Source organism: Micropterus salmoides, unplaced genomic scaffold, assembly GCF_014851395.1.
Source record: "Micropterus salmoides isolate LMB-PRFRI ecotype aquatic unplaced genomic scaffold, ASM1485139v1 Ms_hic_scaffold_19, whole genome shotgun sequence".
Taxonomy (NCBI): domain Eukaryota; kingdom Metazoa; phylum Chordata; class Actinopteri; order Centrarchiformes; family Centrarchidae; genus Micropterus; species Micropterus salmoides.
The window spans coordinates 8,754,219-8,776,833 of record NW_024041039.1 but is presented as its reverse complement, the minus strand read 5'-3'; the positions used below and the strand labels follow the sequence as shown (position 1 = coordinate 8,776,833).

The 22,615-nt window shown below is 40.4% G+C and overlaps 1 protein-coding gene across 5 annotated transcripts in view; it reads left to right on the top strand.

Moving 5' to 3' along the window:
* Window positions 1–2,397: 2,397 nt before the first annotated feature.
* slc8a3 (solute carrier family 8 member 3) overlaps window positions 2,398–22,615 on the top strand; it is a 114,859-nt gene continuing 94,641 nt past the window's right edge. For 2 of the 5 annotated variants that reach the window (XR_005445600.1, XM_038728706.1), the window contains exons 1-2: window positions 2,398–3,168; window positions 10,441–12,308. Coding sequence is in view for 4 of the 5 variants with exons in the window: in XM_038728706.1 (XP_038584634.1) it covers window positions 10,528–12,308 (1,781 nt within the window). In the remaining variant the exon portion in view is untranslated. Of the gene's footprint in view, window positions 3,169–10,440; window positions 12,309–22,615 lie in introns of those variants that run through there. The other 3 variants (XM_038728708.1, XM_038728707.1, XM_038728709.1) reach the window with 2 other exon arrangements.

The window sequence follows — 22,615 nt, the reverse complement described above, 5'->3', positions numbered from 1 at the left end:
AGCCTACAAATTATCAGCATGTGCAGAGTGCCTAGTGCAGCACGGCGAGAGAAAATACAAATCACAAAGTGCAAGTGCAGCACTATTCTCTCGCGCTGCACTGTTTCGTTCCCTGCTCCAGATTCTCTGCTGCTGCATGCAAGAACGTTTTAATAAAACTGATCCATGGCCGCAGCCGCTATCAAGGGTTCTGTGGCAAGAACAGGAAGGACGAAAATACAGACAGGAGAGAAGAGCTGCTATACTCAGAGAATCAATGCAACCAGTCAGTTTCAGGGCTACGGCCATCAAGCCGCCAGTCCTTGTAAGTGCTGCTCCTCTCAGTGGGAAGCACAAGCAGGCCTGGTGTGTTGATTACAAGTATAATCCATTAATCATCACTGAGTGCATGGAGGACTTTGATGAGAGAGGCAAGAGCAGACATTGAATTCCAATCATATGATGCATGCTGGCTGCAGGTACACATATAGAGCCTGCGCACCAATCTGTCCAGTGGGTTTTCAGCCTCCACCTTTTTTTAGATAAGAAAATTTAATTATAACTTCCAACCATATTCTCCATACTAATTACAGCATTACTTTTAGAGGAGTGGATGATGGTGTATGGGAGTGGTGCTGTTATTGTGGTGGTGAGGGCTGCCTAACCAGACACCCCCCCCCCCACCAGGAAATCTGAACAGGCTACTAAGATTCTGTACCACGGTGCCGGACTATGTAATTAAAAGCGGATCCAATTGATTTTTTTCACCCATATGCTCCATCTCAAAAGAAAAGAGCCTCTGCATGCTGCAATAAGATGACTACTCCAAGTCTCCCCATGTTGTTTCTGGATTAATGATAATTCATTATTGACTGATTGCAAATTAATTTAAAAGAGTTTTAAATGCTTGTATTAATTTTACATACAGTTTGGTTTGCCATGGGACTTTTAGGATTTTTTTCACAATGCTTCAGGCCTGTATGATACTATAATTAGAGGTGGTGGCAGTGTCAACATCCTGCTTTTCTGTCTCTGGGGCTCCCTCTGTCTTGTCAGCAGCGGTTATGGGTGATTGTGCTGCATCAAGGACTGTGTGCCCAGTGAAGCTCATTATCTACTGGCTATAGTAATGCATCTAACTCAGGAGGAAGGTGATTGGGTTATGCAACTGCAAGATGGGAAACAAAGAAACACAAGAGGTGATGAGTACTCGGTAAGAATGTTTCTGGTCTCTGTGAGATCCTGATCAGAATTTAATTTTGGGAAATACACTTATTTGTTTTCTTGATGAGAGACAGACAAATTTTTTTGGGATTATGCTAAATATGAAGCTGCAGCCAGGATACTTTTTAAATCTGTTTAAAGGACTAGTTTGGTCTCATGGAGTGTTATGTGACTATTTTCAGGGTGCAGTGACTTCCTGGAGTCTCAACACTTTGGCTTTTCACTGGATTAGCTAACAAGATATAATGTGTCACTTTCAAAGCTGTAGCTGTTTCCCCATTTTCAGTCAGTGTAAAGTAAGCTAACTGGCTGCTGGCTGTAGCTACATATTTAATGGACAAACAGGAACTTATCAGCCTTCTCATCTGTCTCTCCGCTGAAAGACAATAATTATAGCCAATAAATATTTCGCAAAATGTCATCAGTTCTTTTAAGGACCTTTTGATGATGAATTGGCACACTTTGCCCTCTACTTGTCATTTTTGTTGCAGGTTAAAGTTTAGCACCACAGCTTTATTTCACACATTTTTAACACTTATAGAAGAGCCCTAATGAGGTAGAAAAAATATCAATTAAGCTGTTCTTCATCACAAACATAACCCCTGCATGGATTCACTGTCCAGTGTGAGCTTGATCTGATATTTGATATTTTGATATTTTTAACTACTTATATGAAATCCACTTTTTTGTGCACACCATAAACATTTTAACAATAAAATATCATGCTTGTTAAGCTGTAAACATTTTTGTCACTGCAACTACATGAGCAGATCGGTGAGTAAATCTTACAGCTAGTTTTACTCCGTTTCTGCTTTTGTGTGTGTGTGTGTGTGTGTGTGTGTGTTAGCTTATTTGTGACATGTAAATGCCAATGACTCAGTGATCATCTTCCTGCTGTCACTTATTTATGTTCTTGGTTCAGCAGGATTTTATAGCTGAAATAGTGGGTGATACCCTTTTTATACACAGTCTATGGTGATACCTTATAAGCGTTTTGCTCCTCACAGCCCCTTCCCTCCTAATGTGAACAGTTGACATAGTGGGCTGTTTTGATTCGTGGTATGTAGTGCCGGTTTCCTGCAACACATCTTCTCCTAGCCGATGGTGACGTAGTTGCGCGCTTAACCGAGCCTGTCAGTGTGACTTTAAAAAAGGGGGCGGAGGGCTGTTGGTACAACCATTTCACACCTCAACCGAGTGAGAATACGCCTAATATGAATTATCTGAGGATGACAATTTATAGATGAAGCACCAGAAACTGACTTGCAGTCAGCGCTCAGGAGACACATCTCATTCCGGTGGTGAGCGAGGTCCAGCAGACAGCCCTGGCAACTTAAACACCGGCGTGCACAGCCGAGCGCGTTTCTAATGTAAGACACTGTTTAAAATAAATTGTGCTGTTTCTGTGGAGAAGACAGCCTGCAAAGAGGAGCTTTCCGGCAGTGCCTACATACAAGAGCGACATCATAGATTTCCTGCGCTATCGCAGCGAAGAGAGGGGGAGGAGGAGAGCGCTGATTCACGGCTTGAATTGAGGAAGGAGAGCCGTGCGGACGGACTCTGGAGATCCATCTCATATACTAAAATACCGACTCCCCCCCCCCCCCCCGCGCCTCCTCCTCCCTCGTCATTGACAGCTTTGCGACCCGGTCAGTCCGTCAGACAGGGAGGATCTGTGGAGGAGGGCGCCAAGGCAGGAGAGGACGAAAGGCGATCACCTCTGGCCGGTTTGATCCAATCGCCAACACCGTGTAGGTTGGGGACCTGCCTCTCCCTACATGAGGACGACACAGTGGCTGCACCGGGGGATTTTGGACCGAGGAGCACGTTTGACCCAAGAGATCCAAACAGCGAAATTATTCTGAGACTGTTGGCAGGCTGATCTGAACGGCAAAACAATAATAAAGGGGTTGGACAGGAGCTATTTCGCAGTCTCTACATAAACTCCCCGGAATACAAATCCAGGTATGTTAGCCTATAATGAATAACGCATGATGCAAACTCAGTGATATTAAATAATCCGTGCGTTAATGACCAATGCAACCCGGCACACCATGATAAACAGCTATTCGTGACAATATGTGACAGATTATAGAAACCATATTAGATGCATTTCAAGATCCATGTAGCTGCAAATACAGTCGGTAACTGATGTGAGCTGGATGTGGTCCCTTACTCTGGAGCGATTCATTCTGCCCGGGCTTTAACCCCTCTATCTGTTCCCATTGCTCCTCATCACTGGGCAGATATGATCCATTGCACCGGACTGAAATGGATTCGTGATATTGTCTAATGGGTGTGCCATTACAATAAATTGGCGTCTGTCAACGCAACTATCGGATACCGGTTGTAACAGTCTGCCGAGCTCGTCCTGCTGCTGATTGGCTGAACACCTGGATCAAAGTAATGACTATTTAGTTTCAGAAATGCGATTATATACGCTCGTATATTCTCTGTGCATCTTTACAGGTAGGCCTTTACGCACCCTATAAGTTGTCGTATGGGCCTATGGGCGCTCCAGCAGGGATTCCCCCCTCAGGTGACATCGGTATAGTAAGCGAAACTGCCTGATGATGATTAATCAGCAACAGCTGAGGCTCTCCGAGTGCCTGCTGAGTCCATGTTTACGCGCATCTCAAATTAAACAAGACCCTCTTCCCAAAATAGGAAAAGGGAAGAGGATCTGTGAGCGAACAGCCGATCTGCTCTCAGCAACTGTCTCAGCCATAAGGCTGCACGCATCAGTCCGGTAATATGGAAGGGTGTGCATGATCACTTAAAGATGCACGATATCAAACGTTAATGTGTGCTTTTCTCACTAAAATCCACTATCTTAGACGTGCAAGTCATCCAGAATTAGACTGATTAGGGCTTCAATTATCTGTCCGATTATTTTACTGATTAATTGTTTGGTCCAGTATTTTAAAGTGCAATGTTGACATAATAAATCGCTTGTTTTGTCTGACCAGCAGTCTATAATACAAGATATTTAGTTTAATACCAGAAGACAACCAGTATTATTTTATAACCAATATTCACATTTGACAAGCTGAAATCAGAGCATTTTTGGTATTTCTCCTTAAAAAATGATGAATTTATGAACTATCAATATAGTAGCGATTCATTTTCTGTTGATCAACTAATCCAATAATGGACTAATCATTTCAGCTCTAGACTGATAAATCTGTGAGATACTAGTCATGAAATGTTGCCCAGCTGGTTTCTTGGAGGTTCTGAAAACAAAAGTCTGTAAACTTTTTATTCACTCAGTTATTCAGTTAATTTGAGCACATTTTCTATAATTCTTAATTTTGCTATAGTGATTCCCTCTCATTGGGGCAAAACTGCTTTAAAGATCCTAACCATAAAGGAAGTGAATCCGTTTAGGTTTAAATGAGAGTATTACTATCCCCTGATGATGATGATGGTATTGTTTTAACCTTGTTTTTTTCATTTTGAAAGTTGTTACAAAATACTTGTAGTTTCAGTATAAGAATAATTGAACAGGTATTTCCTTAAAAATTAGGGCAGCCCCCTTCTGGTAGTGGTTTTCTATTGGTCCACCCTAAATACTGTGTATTAATACATTTAATATCACATACATACATAATATCAATACTGACATATGAAACTAGATATATTTAAGGATTTTTACTGTCATAATATTTTTACATGACTGAAATATGATTTTTTATAAACTTTATAATAATACTGCATGACATTCTCAGTAGTCATAATGATAACTATTGAGGTTTTAATTAAGATATTATGCTCTTCCACTTCTGTATATTTAAAAAAAATATATGTTAAAAGTTGTGTAAATGCAGTGGGTTAATTCTCAACTATTTCTGGTTGAAGAGGTCAGTGTTGGATTTAACTGGAATATGTCTCCACTCTTAATTTAGATGTCAGTTGAAATATGGCTCTTAAATTCCTGTGAAGTTTTTGTGAACAACCTTTTTGGTGGCTGCTGAACAGTCTTGATTAGACTGTTCACCCCTACATTCACAATGCAAAATACAATCCTTAAAACAGTAATTAGTATGCAAATTGTTTTTTGTAGCTCCTAATTTTGATGTCATGGCTCTAATGTTGGTACACATAAAACAATGGAATCGTTTACTGTCCATCACTTGACATTGCCTAATGTAGTTTGTGTTGTGATAGAAAATCAATGATTCAAATACAAAATCCTTGTGGGGTCATATACCTGAAGAGTGCTTAAATGTAATTATTTTATTAAGCTTTACATTATTGCTTAAGACTATGTGTTGGGTCTCTTAAAGGATTTCTCAATCATTTGATCAATTATTCCATCCCTATTGGATATATTACATTTTTTATAATGTTAAGTTTTTGTTAAAGGGACCTATTGTGCTTTCCCTTATTTTCTGATATGTAATAACTGTTACACTGTCGTATGTTCATACTAAACATTGCCAAATTTTTAAATAATGTCATAAATTATTATAATTTAAATAATTTTTATAATGCCAAGCTGACATCAGATTGTCAGGGATGTCCTTATATGGTCATCTGCTCATAATCTGCTCCAGGGACAGCATGCCCATGAAGTACAGGGACGCGCCCATCCACCCACTCTGGTGATAGTGCTTCCTCCAGCACTGGCACAGGATAAAAACGAAGTGTGGAGAAAGGTCCAGCTCTGCGACGCTACTCTGCTCAGGACTACTCTTCAACTTTTTGGAGTTTGTCTTGCAGAAAGTCCTTTTTCAGTGGTGATGAAAAGTTAGTTAGAAAGTTAGAAAGGTGTCTGTCTATTTAGAAACTCCATAAAATATGATCCAGTTTCACCAAAATCAGTAAATAGTTAGAAAAGTTGTGTGTTTTTGTACAGTAATCAGTGAGGCGTTGAGCAGATCTGCCAGGCCAAGCATATACCTACACCTCACCCCAGAAAAACTTTTTTCTCATTTGTGAATGAATGTGAATTCTTCAAATTCAGTGCCCCATCACTATTTTCCACAATAAGTTAAAGCTGTCATATGCCATCAAGCAAACTGGCAAGAGGATGAGGTGCTCCGGACTCAAAGCACTGAGAACTCTATTCAGATACTTCTGTTAGTACACCGTACTGTGTAGACTATCTACTTACTTACGTTGTGCGTTAATTTCGACAGGGTAGTGTTGTCTTAGATCAAGCACGGCCGCTGTTCACTTACCGGAAATGACAATCACAACATTTGACCGCTGTTTCTTGTTAATGGCAAATTATACAGAGTCATATCCTTATCGTCAACATTTGTCAGTGATTGTCACCCGCCAAAATATCTGCCAGCTTGTTTTTTTTTACTTGACTTCAATCATACTTTATTAAAAATGAATAAAAACGTACTTTTACTTGCTTGTGTGTGCTATCACGACCTCTGCAGCTTACTCAGCTGCCATCTTCACAATTTTGAAAATACGTTGGTGGTCCCTCCCCTTCCGCTACCTATCCAAGATGGTGACCATTGAGGGTGAGAAGTGTCCAGCGTTCCACACCACAACTGACTTAGGGTGAAAGTGCATTGCATTTTGCAAGAGTGGATTTTAACAGTCGATTTACAGTAGAAATAGCGGAAGTAGTGGTGATAGTAGCAATATGAGGGCCATACTGAGGTGAAATTCAAGGGTGAGAAATGCATTTCTACAAGCACATGGAATATTTTGTCACATATTTTAAAATTATTAAAACTACTACTTAGGATAGTATCTACTGTTTCTTTTGGAAGACCTGGAATGTATTTACAATTACAACATAATCTTTCTGAGCATGATTTTATTCAGCTTGTGAAATGTCTAATGGGACAAGGCAAGAGGTAGTTAGCAGGCAATTGACTGCCCAGTCTTACTGTATGGCCTTTAAAATTCTCTGTTTCACTCTGATAGTTTGCTCTTAGATTTATGGGTATATGGCTCGTGGCTTGGCTTCTGTGCCATTTTGTTGTACCTATGTTTATCCAGGTATAGGCTGACTGAACACATTTACTCTTTTTCATCACAGCCATCCTTTCAGTCAACAAAATAACACACATTCACACATGGAGACACAAGAGTCTTCAAATGTCTGCACTGAAGCTGCTGGAAATCACTGGGAAGTGTTAGAAGGATTAGAACTTTCAACTCATTTAAAGCTGCTGTAATCTGTATTTTTATATTAATGTATCACATGACGTATGTGTATGTGAAAGAGGTGTTTGTAGTGATGAAAGCTCATTGTTTTGATATTCTGGCCTTCATCTTACTGTTTTGGATCACTCTCACATGGTGTCCTATTTGGATGTGGCAGGCAGCTGTTTTAGGGGAAAAGCTCTGAAAACTGACTCTACATTACATTTCCAGCACCAAACAGTCAGAAGACAAAAGTTAACTAGCTATCTGGTGAACATAAAGGAGAATTAAGCCACTACAGAGCCAGATATTTGCCATAGGAGTTGGTGAAGACCAAAATTAGAAGAATCAATATTAGATTTACATTCAGGTGTACAGAAACACAACTCAAAGTTAATGTTAATTAAGTCTTAATTTTAGTATAAAATATGCCAGTACATTTTGACTCTTGACACTTTGGATTTAGGATACCTCCTCTTGTATATCACCTTAAGTTAACCAGTCATTTAATCATTCCCGTCCCTAGGTTGTAACATACTGAAAGGCTCTTTAGTTTTATTTCTGCCTCATTGCAGTTTCTTCCCATCCACCCCAGCTAGCCACCAAGCAATAAAAAAGACAGGGAGAAGGTAGCAGGTCAGCAGTAACTCTAAAACAGGAAGATGCACTTCCCTTAGTTTCCCAGTGGCTTCAAAAATGTATCCCTGCTGTAATTGTTTTGTATTTTCAAATAAAAGTAATTTACAGGATATTGTGCAAATTTTCTTCATTACTAAAAGTTGACTCTTAAGGTGAGTTTCTGTGTTAAACTTTCAAACTGCTACAAAGTCCAAACAGCTGACCCTAACCCTAAATCTAGTTTTCAGATTAAACTTTTCTCTCATTAAGGTACAGTTTTATCACTTATTTCCCTGTTGTTTTTGTTTGTGCTCAGCGCTGTCCATATAAATGGCTCTGCTGATTTAGTTAAATTTAAGCTCCTTGTCTTCCACTTCTGCTGCTGTTTGCTGTCATCCTTCTCTATCCTCCAGATCAGTGTGGTTCTCTGCAATCAAAATCTTTTTTTAACATCTGAGGAATTTCAAACTGAGATATCCTCCATTTTATCCACCTCTAAATAAAGCACTTTCTGAATGTTACTGATACCTCAAAACACATCATAATGATACTGCCAGTGAGGCAATTATGTGTATCTAGGAACCATTAAATTAGAAATATTAGAAATAATTTATTCTAGAATAGATTAATTGGTTTTGCCCATGCCTGAGTTTGCACAGAAGACGCTGATTGAAAGTTTGCCAGTTTTTTTGCAGACATTAGTTGACACTGCTCAGGTGTAAGGTGTGTTAAATTGGTGTGAGTGCTTCAAATATGCCAGCTCCTGTTTGACTACCCACACCTCCACTGAAAATTTTGTCAGCTATCCAAACTGGCCAGTGGTCTGTCTGGGTGATAGATGTAATTTCCAAAAATATCACCTGGGAGTTCAAAAAGTTGGAGTTATTTTAAGTCGTCAGATCCAGTGTACTGCGTAAAAGTTAAATCAAATGAGAAATTTGCATTACACAGCATAACATATGCCATTTAACGGATGCTTTTATCCAAAGTGCCTTAAAGTGCCATGAGTGCGTACTGTACACATTTTAGTGCGGACGGCCCCAGAGGTAATCAACCCTTTAACCACGAATCAGAACACAAGAATGTACTTTTAAGTGCAAAATGTAGAAAGACATTTAGCTCAACAAAAGGAAAGGGAAACAAGTATGGGAGTAATAAAAAATTGCAATCCTCCAGTGAATTCAGGACAGAAAGATTAACTTAAATAGTCTGTATCTTTCTGCAGAGATAATTTTAATTCAGACTAAACAGCCTGTGTCTCAGGGGCCCAAAGGTGTGGTGGAGGCTGCAGAGGGGCCCCACCCATCCTCCTGAACTACTAAATAATCACAAGTTCCTCTGAGAAGAGAGCCTCTATAATAAATCCCCCGTGTAATGTCTTACAGCAGCTCACATCTTCTAAGTTTGTGGTGGTTAACTGTTCTTCATGCTCCCATTGCCTCTGGCCTCAGCTGTTTGCATCAAAAGAATTGTCAAGTCAAGTAAGATGCTTAGCCTGAGCTTTTATGAATTCGGACAACGTCTGCATTGTTATTGTGATGATGCTTTCTCTTGCGGAAGTGGTAAGTGTGCATTTAGGGCTCAGTATGTAATGAATTTGGACGGGACATCTGTACCCTTTGTTTCAGTTTGCCTCTTGACGTTCTCCTGCCTCCTCTCTGCTATTTTTTGCCAATGCGACATTTTGGACAGTGCTTAGTTTGGCAACATTTCACGCCTGCTGAGCGAGCTGTTTGGTTCAGAGCTGTGTATTACCCCTGAGATTTCAAACAATCACGCTCAAATCCACATTATTGGGCGCACATATCCACATCTAAACTGAAAATAAACTTTATGATTGGAAATGAGCCCACAGGCAATGATTTTATTAAACTAATGTTATCTACAATGTTCACATAGTGGTTTACAGACCTCTAAGCATGGGGAAGCGTTTTCCAGCCCGCCTCTCATAGATAACATAAAGGTCTCCTGACTATGCTGTTTGTAAAGAAGGAGGCAGAAACTCATTGGTCTTTCAGAAGGATAGTAGGATAATTTGAATTCTCACAGTCATATAAAATGGAGAAATTCTTTTCTTGCTTCAGACACAGTGTGTGTTTCTCCCTGTGAAATGCAAATACACAGTCTTACAAACTTGTACTACTACTACTCCTCAAACTTGGGGATTTAAAAAAAAAATATGGAGGTAACCTAAGGTTGGACTACCATTCTATTATGTGATTACATTAATTATTTCATTATTGTGTGTGACTAATAAATGGAGCCATTAGAAAGCCATCAGAAAATGTAATACTTAATGCATTAAGTAAGTACAATAAAGATTTATGTAGCAATAGATGCATTTATCTATCTAGTAAAAAGTAACAAAGTAACATGATTGTTTTACCACTGCTGTTTCTGTCTGAACGTTGTTTCTATCATATGAGAGTAAACTCTTTGTGTCTTGTAATACAGGTATACTATAACATCTACATAATGGCTTTTGTTTCTGTCTGTTGTGTTTAGGTGGTGGGTGGAGAAAAAGCACAGCCCAGTGCTGGATCCCAGAGGGACTGTCAGTGTGGTAAGGACCCTTGAGACGAAGGAGGGTGCATGGAGGGTTCAAGGCCTGTAAAGCCAGGGTCGTCAGCCTTGCTTTGGTTGGGGCTGGTCTCTGTGGCTGTAGCCTTCCTTTGTACAGAGGCCCGGACCACTCCGAGCCCTCTACTTAGCCCCAGCAATGCAACCTGCACAGGAAACTCCAAGTGTCATGCAGGGATTATCCTGCCCATCTGGTATCCCGAGGATCCCTCCATGGGAGACAAGATCGCACGGGTCATTGTGTATTTTGTGGCAATGATCTACATGTTTCTTGGAGTGTCCATCATTGCAGACCGATTCATGGCAGCCATTGAGGTCATCACCTCCCAGGAGAAGGAAATTGTCATCAAAAAGCCGAATGGTGAAACAACCACCACCACGATCCGGGTGTGGAATGAAACAGTCTCAAACCTCACCCTCATGGCCTTGGGCTCATCCGCCCCTGAGATTCTGCTCTCTGTAATTGAGGTTTGTGGTCATGGATTCAAATCTGGTGAGCTCGGACCTGCCACAATTGTTGGCAGTGCAGCCTTCAACATGTTTGTCATCATTGGCCTCTGTGTGTCTGTCATTCCCCAAGGAGAGGTACGCAAGGTCAAACACCTCAGAGTGTTCTTTGTCACTGCAGGCTGGAGCATCTTTGCTTACATCTGGCTCTACATGATTCTGGCTGTGTTTTCTCCTAATGTAGTCCAGGTCTGGGAGGGTCTACTCACATTGGCCTTCTTCCCCATATGTGTACTCCTTGCCTGGGTCGCCGACAGACGACTGCTCTTCTACAAGTTCATGCACAAGAAGTATCGCACAGATAAGCACAGGGGTGTAATCATCGAGACGGAGACTGAGCGCTCCAAGGGGATTGAGATGGATGGCAAGATGGTCAACTCTCACTTCATGGATGGAGGTGCGGCAAGCAACCTTATTGGTTTGATCGAGAGCAAAGAGGTGGACGAGTCCCGGCGTGATATGATCCGCATCTTGAAAGACCTGAAGCAGAAGCACCCAGAGAAAGAGTTGGATCAGCTGGTCGAGATGGCCAACTACTATGCTCTCTCGCACCAGCAAAAGAGCCGTGCCTTCTACCGGATCCAAGCTACACGCATGATGACAGGCGCAGGAAATATCCTGAAGAAGCACGTCGCAGAGCAGGCGAAGAAGAGCATTAGCGTGCAGGAGGTGCATGTGGAGGAACCAGAAGAGTATGTGTCTCGAATTGCATTTGAGCCTGCTGTCTATCAGTGTCTCGAGAACTGTGGAGCCGCCATTCTGACCATCACCAGAAAGGGTGGCGACATCAACAAGACGATCTACGTGGATTATAAGACAGAGGATGGCTCGGCTAACGCTGGGGCTGATTACGAGTTCACAGAGGGTACAGTAGTGTTCAAACCAGGAGAGATGTTCAAGGAAATAAGCATTGGCATCATAGATGACGACATCTTTGAGGAGGACGAGCACTTTTTTGTGCGGCTCAGTAATCTGCGTGTCCTGGAGACTGAGGATGAGGTGCTGTCCGCCAACAGTCTGCCATACCCAAAGGCTATTCTAGGTTCCCCCAGTGTTGCCACTGTGACCATTCTGGATGATGATCATTCAGGCATCTTCACCTTTGAGAGCAACTTAGTGCACGTAAGTGAGAGCATTCGTATTATGGAAGTGAAAGTGCTAAGAACTTCTGGAGCAAGGGGGACAGTCATTGTGCCTTATCGCACCGTGGATGGACTCGCCAAAGGAGGAGGGGAGGACTTTGAAGACACCTATGGAGAGCTTGAGTTCAAAAATGATGAGACCTGGTAAGACAGCAACCCTTTTTTCTCATGGTTTTGGGGCAGTTGCTCTTCAATAATGTATTGTTGGTGATTTATTTTTGGCTATTGCCTGATTTTTAATCAACCAAGGTTATTGAAAATGAATCCCATTTAGGAGTAATAATTATTTTATTATTATTACTTATTAATAATTAGTTATTTTCTTTGTGTGCTTGTTTTTGCATCCCATTGATTTGTGTGTTTTGTTTTTCAATTGCAGTTTGATGGTGATTAACCTGTCAAAACATGATAGCTACAGCATATATGATATCATAGCTAGCTTCAAAGCTATTCAGCAGTCTTCCTTTGGTACAAAGATGTTGTCTGCTATGCCATTTGACATAATTTAATTTAGAAATTACTTTGATAACCTATTCATGTGCTGTTTGCACTCATCACTCCGTGATTTAAATGTTTTTTTCTTGACAAGGTTAGACAGCATTCACTCTCATCAGAGCATGCATTCTGTATCCCCCTTTTTTCCTGTCAAGAGATTTTGCTCTCATCAGAGCGCAATCCTGTGCGTGTCGCATGCAATAGGGATTCAACTTTAGGATTCGTCACACAACTGTAGAAACAGGAAGTCCTTAAGTAACCCCCCTCCCCTTGCTTCTTTAATCCCTGCTGCTTTTGTTTGGTCGAAATCTGGATTTTTGCTCTCTTTTTTTTCATTGTTTCTCTGTTATGTCTGCTACAATTGAAAGCAAACAGTATGGAAGAATAGGAACAGGATAACAAAGAGAGAGAGAGAAAATTACAACAACAAATGTCAAAGGCCAGGATCAGGCCCTTGTAGTAATCAGTGCATGGCAGTCTTTTAGGTGAGTAGGCAGCGTGTATCATAATGAGTGACAAGCCTGAAGCTTTGATTCCTTCTGGGGGCAGCCATGCTTGCAGAAGCTTGCAGTTTGGTGGTAAGCATCAATGAGTAATAGTGATGTTTTATGTAAATTGTGTATGTTATGTAGCCTTGTCAGCTGTACCATCTGTGTACTGCAAAAACACATAGGCTTACAACTGAGTGGGCATATTTGGCAGTGTTGCAATAATAGCAACATACTGTACTGTAGTACAAATGGCATCGGCGCCATGTACTGTATCACACTGCAGCCCTTTGTCCCATGCATGTAAGGCAGTGCTCTGGGATACAGATACAGAACCGCGCCTCTTGAGAGATATTGATTTTGTTTTTTCACAGCTTGCATTCGCTTGCATCTCACACATTGGTCTGCAGGCACTAAATCAAAGTGACATGTGTCTGTGACATCCCCTTCCCCCACCAATCAAGACCCTTTCAGTGTGCTGTGGCTCACTGGCAGGGTCTGTGCTCCAGGGTGAGGGTTCCTAAGGGCTGAGGCAGCCCAGGAGACCGGCGGCAGGGGAATGAGTGTCGGGGTGATCAGCATGCTCTTGGGGCCTGCTGAGCTCTCAGGGTTTTGCTTGATTTATGTGAGAGATGCTTTATGGGCCGCGCCTGAAGGCTGCCGGAGGAGTAGAGGGGAGAAATGTGGAGAAAGACTATCATCATGAGGCTGCTGTGATGTTGTTGGCATTGTGAGGGAATGCTGGTCTATCGATCTGTTCATTGTGTTGTGCATCGTGCTGCGAGTTAGAGTTCTCCCACATTGGAGCGGTGCGTACAGCACCGCTCCGATGTGCTGTGAATTGATAAATGCCAGTAGTGATCTGGGAGAAGAATCAAACCATTTGGCCAAATGGCCAAATAATTATTGCTTCAGAATATTTCATAGACAACTAGGGACTTAAATTTCCTCATCATACATTTCATAAATTGAAAAATAGTGACACCGAACTGATAACTTTAGCAATCGGGAATTAGAATCAGAGTGCATGTTTAATTAATAAGTGCATTAAAGAATAGTGTAACATTTTGGGAAATATTCTTACTCACTTTGTTGCAGAGAGTTAGATAAGACACCATTTATAAGTTTTCCTTTAACAGTGCAGACGACAAGGACAAACTAAGCCTCGCCTACACCCCACACCATCCCACTTCCCCAGACTCTTCCTAATAACACAAAAACAACACATTACACTAACAAGAAGATTTAATATTTAATCAAAACACTGTCTGCATGTAGATGAATTGTTAGTTTGAAAGACTGAGGTTATAAGTGCCAGGTCAGTGGTCATAATGCCTGACCTTTGATCCTTTTTAGCAACAACTAAAATCATACTGTTGCTTTTAAATCAGATGTAAATGTAAACTGAGACATTTTCAGTGACAGTGCAAAGGAGAGGCTGTGTGCTTACAAAAAAGAATATGATAACTAGTTAATACATGTCAAAATCACCGTCTGTGCAATAAATGTCAAGGAAATGGTCTTGTTGACATATGTTCAGTCATATTGACAATGTGCAGTTTTATATCCACACTAACACACAGGGAACAAACTAACAAGATGGGAATTTTACTGCAAAGGGACAGCACAAGACATATTGTGGATATTAAACTAAACTTACGTAGTCAGTGTTGATTAATGTACTCGCTACAGAGTATTGATAAATGTTATATGATTTCTCAAAACATACAGGACATTATTCAGTTGAGCGGTTAAAACAATGAAAATTGTTCATATGCATGAACACGTTTGAGTATTAATATGAAAATATTTCCTTTCCCCTTCAGAGACTTCTGGATCTTTTGTAGAAATGGCACTGCTTTTTCCGGAATTCCAACAAATCTCAAGAAATTTCCATAATGATACTCGGATAATGATGAATTAGATTCTGTGTGCATTCATAAAAAAGACAAAGAGGAGCAGTAGAAGTGACAGCTTCATCCAGAAGCATACCAGAAGATTCATGAGAACATTTCCAAACACAAAACTAAAGGGATAAATGTGTAGAATATTCACTAAAGGCATAATTACAATGATGTTTCTTCCGCTGCCTTGAAAGCTCTCCTCAGGGTCGTTTTCACGCTCAAAACATGGAAAATACAGAATTTATTTGCCTACATTCCCTTCACATTCATATTCCTACTCTGCCGTGTATGGAAATTGACAATGGAAATGTTACGTTTATTTCCATTTTGCATTGATGTTGAAATAACAGAAGGACACACACACACACACACACACTTGGCACAACAGTTTTCCTGCTAATTCAGTGTTAATTGCGACAACTTAATGAGGGCAGACTGTGCTCCCTGTCTAAAGGGCAAGGGCTTTTTTTTGATACCCTTAAGGACAATTAGACCACATAGTTCTTGAGCTCTCATGCTCTTCCTTTCTCTCGCCCCCTGTTTTACGAGGCATTGACTCTCAATCTCTTTTGACACACATTGTGCCCATTGTTATCAACCAGAGTGGAAATTTATTACAGTCCTAATCTGGAGCTCTGGAACACACCACTCCAATTCTTAGCCAGACAATACTTCTCAGCACGAAGGATGAAGTTTAATAGTTTCTTAGTGGCAGTGCTTCTGCTCCGAGCTAATGGAGATGAACCTCAGCTAGCCACCATGAGCTTCTCAAAAGTACACTTCATGGCGGTCAAAGCTATAAAGTGACTCTCAATTTAAAGAGTGCTTCGTAATAGGTTAGGTTAGGCTAACAGGTACACATTTGGGGTGGTAGAGAGCAGACGCCCTCTACCTTTTTGGCTTGAGCCTACTTGTGACCCATCATCACAGGTTACAGCCTTAGCGTAGACATGGGAGCAGCGCTGCATCTAACAGTTACTTACGATTGATTTTTATCTCTTAATATGTTGATTATTTGTTAGACTAATCAACATAAGACTTCGTTTTTCTTTTCATATTTAAGTTTTAGAGGTGTGAAGTGGTGAAAAACACAAAACATTTTAGAAAAGTCAGAACTAGCCACAAAAAAAAATTGTGTGAGCGAGTTTGCTGCTGAGAATATGAAATGTCTGAAGGTTGCAGGCTTCGGTTTCCTTTGACCCAGTGAAGATAGCACAGCTGTTAGGTGGAGAAGCTCCATCCCTGGAGAGAGGAATGTTTAACTAGGCGCTGATGGATTCATAAACAAATGAGTGGTGTGCAGCGGACAGACCAGAATCAGCTAAAGTAATTGCCACTGTGGTCACGCCTGAATGAGCATGACACTCCTGTGCTTGTAAACCTGCCTTATATTTTTATATACAGCATCACATAGGGGGCTGTATGCTCATGATAAGATACAGGGATGTCCCCTTTCCTGTGCTATCTACCCTACTTCCTACAGCTCTTGAAGGGTCCTTACCCAACCTATTTCCTTAATATCACTTGGATATGTAGCTGTCACCCCTTTGGGCTTCATGACTGACAGAACACATGTCCACGCTGATCCTCATCCTGCCGACCACTCAGCTTTTCCGCCTGCCAGCACTTTTCTAGACACCCTGGAATAGACCCACGAGGTTTACCTTACCACCCTGCAGCCAGCTCTCACACACAACCAGAGTCATCTCAAGCTCAGCTAATCATATTCGATGCTGTGCTTCTATTGTTTTATTCATGCAAGCCTCATAGTTTCTGTTCTCTCAATAATTGGAATGTGTCTTTGTATTTTTACAGTGCCTCAGGGTGCAATCACACTTTGTTTTCTTTTGTAATGTGGTGAAGTTTATTTTGTAGTATTTTCGCATTTGCTTCATTACAGTTTACGTCTAGTTAAAAGTGAACAAGGGCTTGTAAACAAAAGTAACTCATACGTGGCTCCATTTTTCTGGACAGTTTTGGTTTTGTGAGCCTATGAAGTGTGAGATTTTTGCAGACAAGGAATCATAAAAACAGTTGTACAAGTAACATGTAACGCATGTTCATCTTGTCCCAGAAAATACTGATTTAGTGACTTGCAGACATCAAGGTAACATTTGTTGATAATTGAATATTCTGTAGACATAAGTCACATATAAGCATTATTTAAACAGTATTTAAAGCCCCTCCAGCCAGTTTTAACTGCCGTTTTTGGTTAACGTTCTTTCTCAAACAGAGAATGGGGGTGTGGTTAATAGTCGGTGTAACAAACTGTATTGTCACATGGAAGATTGTAGGACCCCAGGAAGAATAGCTTTTAGCTTATGCTGAAGCTAATGGGGATCCAAATAAAACAAACAAACAAACAAACAAAAAAAAAGTCAGACGTAATACATTACCATGACAACCAAAAACTGACTGGCTGGAGTGTTCACTAACGATATGCTGTGTTAACATCACTACACTGTAAAGTTTAGTACACTTTACTGTCTGGCAGGAGTAGCTATTACTTACCCATGATAGAAACTAATGTGCACGTATCAGCTGTTATCAATCATACAGTCGATGGTCTTGTTACGCACTGCACATGATGACTCCCATTACGTTTTATGGTGCACTTACTTTACCGCGGGGGTGTGGTAGGTGCCTCCCCCGATGCACTGGTAAAATGGCATGCTGCAGACTGTATATAAGACGGTGGCAGGTGAAAGTGCTATGCGTTTTCTGTCATCTGTCCTCCAACACCGCACGCACAAATGCCATAATGAAAATGAACAGCACACTAAACCAAGAGGAGGAAACTAAAAACTCGGTTAGCTAACTTTCTGCAATAACTATGCTAGCTAACTACACCTGGCTAACTACAACTAAGTTAACTTAGCTAACTAAAATAGAAAGACAATCAGACAGAGAGACATACCTAAGTAAATTACATGATAAATTGGTTAGCTAGCTCACAATGATGTTTATTGGTTTGATGCTCTGACTTAACGAGGCATGACGGCGTGACGGTTTTTTTAACCAGATGTGACAGTGCGCCTGCGCAAGCTTGGAGAATGACTTATGATTAATGGAATTACTATAGTCATGCGTCACAACCCAGTTTTAATAACTAAGCAACTTTTGCAACTTTGAGCACAAAATTAAGCCATTTGTCAAAAAATATTTGGCAAACTATGTGGGCAATCAATATTGTAAGGAAATGACTCAGAAAAATATGAAATATCATAGAAATGTCAAAATACACTGGAGGGGGGCTTTAAATAATTTTAACCACAGCTTTTTCCATAGCGAAGCAGGTTCTAAATATAGCAATATAAATGCTGCTAAAACAACATTTTCAGTTTTAACCAAATGCTAGTGGCTCTGTAAGACTGTACTTAGGCACAGCCGTACATTGAGCTAAATGCTAACCTCAGCATGCAAACAACCGCTTCCCTCTCATCCTTGTGATGTCACAGGGAAGAAACCTAAATGCGCCTCATATAACGCTCGCCAAGAGGCTACTCCGACACACCCTCAAAAACACCAGTGGAAAAACACAGAACTGCAGCACACACCTCCTCTCCCTTGCAAACACTAGCTACCCTCCAGGCAGTCAATGGACATAAAGTTTTTACTGTGATGTAGAGACAGAGCTCAGTTAAAACTTTATGGATGAAAGACACTTTTGTTACAGATTAATAACTCACCACTCTGAAACTCTTGCGCCAGCCAAGCTGGTCAGCAACATGAACAGCTGAAACAAAGCTGTGTTTGATTCTCTCTGCTTCTGATTGGCTATTACCGGCTTTTTGCTGACCTGCCCTTCTCTGTTTCTGATTGGCTAGTAGTCCTTAACTAGGAACTGCGCATGTGCAACTCGTAACATTTAGAGACAAGATGTATCACTCCATAACTAAAACGAAGCCTTCAACACAGGGTGAAAAGAGGAGCTGCAGCAATGTGCAGTATGAAAAAAATGGTGGTGTTTTTTGAAAATTAAACCATGTAAACCTGTTCTGGTACAACCCCTAAATAAGATTTTGAACCTGAAAATGAGCATAAGACCATCTCTTTAATGTTTAACATCTTAGTTTAGCATGCGAACATTTGCTAATTAGCCATAAACAGAAAGAAGCGTACAGCTGAGGCTGATGGGAATATCATTATCTTTGTTCGGTCATAAAGTATTGGGAAAATTACAATTTTGACCTGATGATAGCAATAGATGTAAAGTTCTTCATGGTCCCTAAAAATGAAAGTTCATTAATTCATTTTTAGGGACCATGAATGTCTCTACCAAAATTGGGCAATTTTGTGGCAGTCCATGTTGTAAATATTAATATTTTTTCACTGAAACTTTGACCTGCTGGTGGTGCTATATGAAAAACCACAAGTCACAAGTCATTAGGATTTCTTACTGTAGTTACCATGGATATCTGTACCACATTTTGTGTTAACCCATCATACAGTTGTTGAGTGACATTGCTATCCATAGAGTCACACTTTTAGCGTGGCTAAAAACCTGGCCTCTGTGGTAGAGTGAATGCATCCTTAGTAGCGATTACTGCCCATAACATGGCATGAAATTGTTTTCTGTACTTCCAACATCTTTCCCTCCGCTATCATCTCACTCACTGTCTCTAATCAGCACCTGTTTACTGGTTTCCACTTATTATTTATTTATTCACCATTCTCTATTTCAGTGCTGTTCATACTATGTCATATTGTATATACTGTATACCAATACACCTACCTCAGGTCATAAGGTCATAGGTCTTAATTATTTTTTCTAGCATCCTTTGCACTATGTTCCATCACACTGTGTACATGTGTACATGTATGCATGTATGTGTATGTGTACCTGTATATCATATCCACCTTCAACATGTACATAATGAGAATAGTTTACTCTTGCATCCTTTGCACTCTGATCACTATACTATTTGTCAAAATGTCCATATTGTTTTGTTCATAGTCTGTATATTAGTGTTGTCTGTTCTGTAGTTTGTGTCTGATTTTATTTTATTATTATTTTATTATTGTGTTATGGTATTATTGTATAAGTAAGCACATCGTGAGCAATGTCAGATTCCTCATATGTGTACACATACCTGGCAATAAAACTGATTCTGATTCTGATCATCTGAGATCAGTTTGTTAACACACAAACACTTAAACAAAGACTGTCTCACAACGGTCCTAACACATCCAGAGACATACAGTCCTGGAAGATTCATAAGGACTATTCTTATCTTAGCTAACTTAACACACAAGCACACACGCACACACGCACAAACACACACACACACACACACACACACACACACACACACACACATGCACACACACATTAACTCACGCACAGGTTGAGTGTGGCAATAAATATGCTGGCCCTGCGTTTGTTCCTCCCAGTTGGGGGAATGCAATTAAGTTAAAGCTTATTTATAACACAATTCAGTGCAGGGCGTGTCGCCAGCTCCGAGCCTCCCCCTGAGTGTTTGCGTGTAAATCTGACTGGGGATCATTTATTCAGGCTTCCCAAACTTTTGACAGTCTCTCCAGCCTAATAGAGTTAGGATGGAGGTAAGTGCATCAGTTTGACCCATTTGACTGTCAAAACGTTTAGCTACAATGTTTTAACGCATAAACACTCTACTGTTTTATAATTCGGTTGTATTCTGAAAGAGATGACATGACGCCTGCTCTTACAAAGTGATTGATAGTGCAAACTTTAAATTTGTTTTGTTTTTTTGTTGTTTTGTAAAGTGAGTTAATTTAAGTGCTCAGTTGACAAAATGGTAATACTTTCACAGACTGGATGCTCTAGAGATTTTGAATATTGTATTTTAGGAATCTTTCCCCAAAATATGTGTGAAATGTGTCAGCATTTAAAGATTCAATATAAAATGTTTAAATAATCAAGCAATATGTTTATTTATAATATGATGCCATAAATTCCTTTAATCAACTAATTTTGGAAGAATGTGAAACTGAGTGTGGATTAATGGTGTGGTGGGTCACATGAAAGTGCTCAGGTTGGATTGTTTTGCAATTAGAAGGTCACTTCACCCAAATAACAAAAATACATATTTATCTCAAGGTATTAAGCCTGGTAGATCATTTGCATAGAGACTGCTTAACCGGGACATTGTTTCTGGAAAAAGATGTTGATGTGTTTAGCTGCCATTGTGGCAGGGCTCTTGGGATGGCGGTGTCCACTGCTGTGGGTCAGACTAACATATCTCAACAAATTTGGCAAATTGCCATGAAATTTTGTACTGACATTCATAGTCCTCAGAAAATGACTCCTACTGACTTTGGTGATCATCTGACCTTTCCTCTAGTGCCATATTGAAATTTCTCAACATTTATTGGATAGATCTTAAAACTAATGACATTCTTAATGGCATAAACCTCCACCATACTTTGTGTTTTTACGTTTATTAGCAAATGTTAGCATGCTAACTTAATAAACCTTAAGTTAAGCATGCTAACTTAATAAACCTTGTTAACATGGTAAACGTTACATGCCAAACATCAGCATTTTAGTATTGTGAGCATGCTAACATTAGCATTTAGTCCAGCCTCACAGCATGGCTGTAGACACTTATTCTTGTAAAGCCTAGTTCTCGTCACAAGACGGTAAGTTGTGTAGTCTGAACAGCATGGCGATCAGCCAGTGCTGATAGTTGTGTAGTCTGCACAAGCCTTGTTTTCGGGTGGGGGCAGAAATCTGAGACAGATATCTAAAAACCTGGGCAAATGTATCTGCCTGACTAGATACAACTAGTGGAAGGTGAGGGGAAAAAGATTTTTGGGGGTGTACTGATGTTTTAAACTGTATTCAGCTCTGTACATCTGTACATTTTTTAATGTTGATTTCCTTTTGCCATCCTGCTGACTGATTCTGATCCAAATTGTGCTGGAAGGCAAGTGTCTGTTCTACAGGAACTGAGAAGCTCTTCTGCAAAACACATACAAAATCCAGATCCTCCCAAAACATGTAACATGTTTTGTAATATCCGCACTGGAAAGGGACCTGCTTACAGCCGATCTTGTGATCATCCGCAGCCTGAAACCTGAGTATACTGTGGTGTTAGAAATGTTTCTTTAATTAGTGTGAGCTAGTTTGTGAGTAGACAGTTTGAGTACTCTGATGCTGCCTTCAGTCAAATCAGATGTGCTGTAAATAGGAACTGCCTGCTGGGAAAAACGTTTAATGTGAGCGTACTAGAGGTGACAAATAGGATATGTTGGAACCTTTTTTTGGCTGTGATATCTGCAGCTGGTCATCACGAATTGTGGAAGCGTGTCAACAACACAACATAAATAAGGCAATTAAAGGAAATGATATTCAATACATCCATGATTAGTTAAAGGGGCACAGATTTTACACGTTTAACTTGCCATGAGGAGTACTGCTCAGAATATGAAAACAGTTGTGTTATGTCTTCGGAGACTCTGGGAGTAACACCCTAATAGTGATGTCATCAGGATTATCTCAGCCCGTGTTTGGAGGCTGCACATTTTAAAACAGAAAGCTTGGATTACAAACTAGAAGTGTGGTGTTTGAAGGATGTGA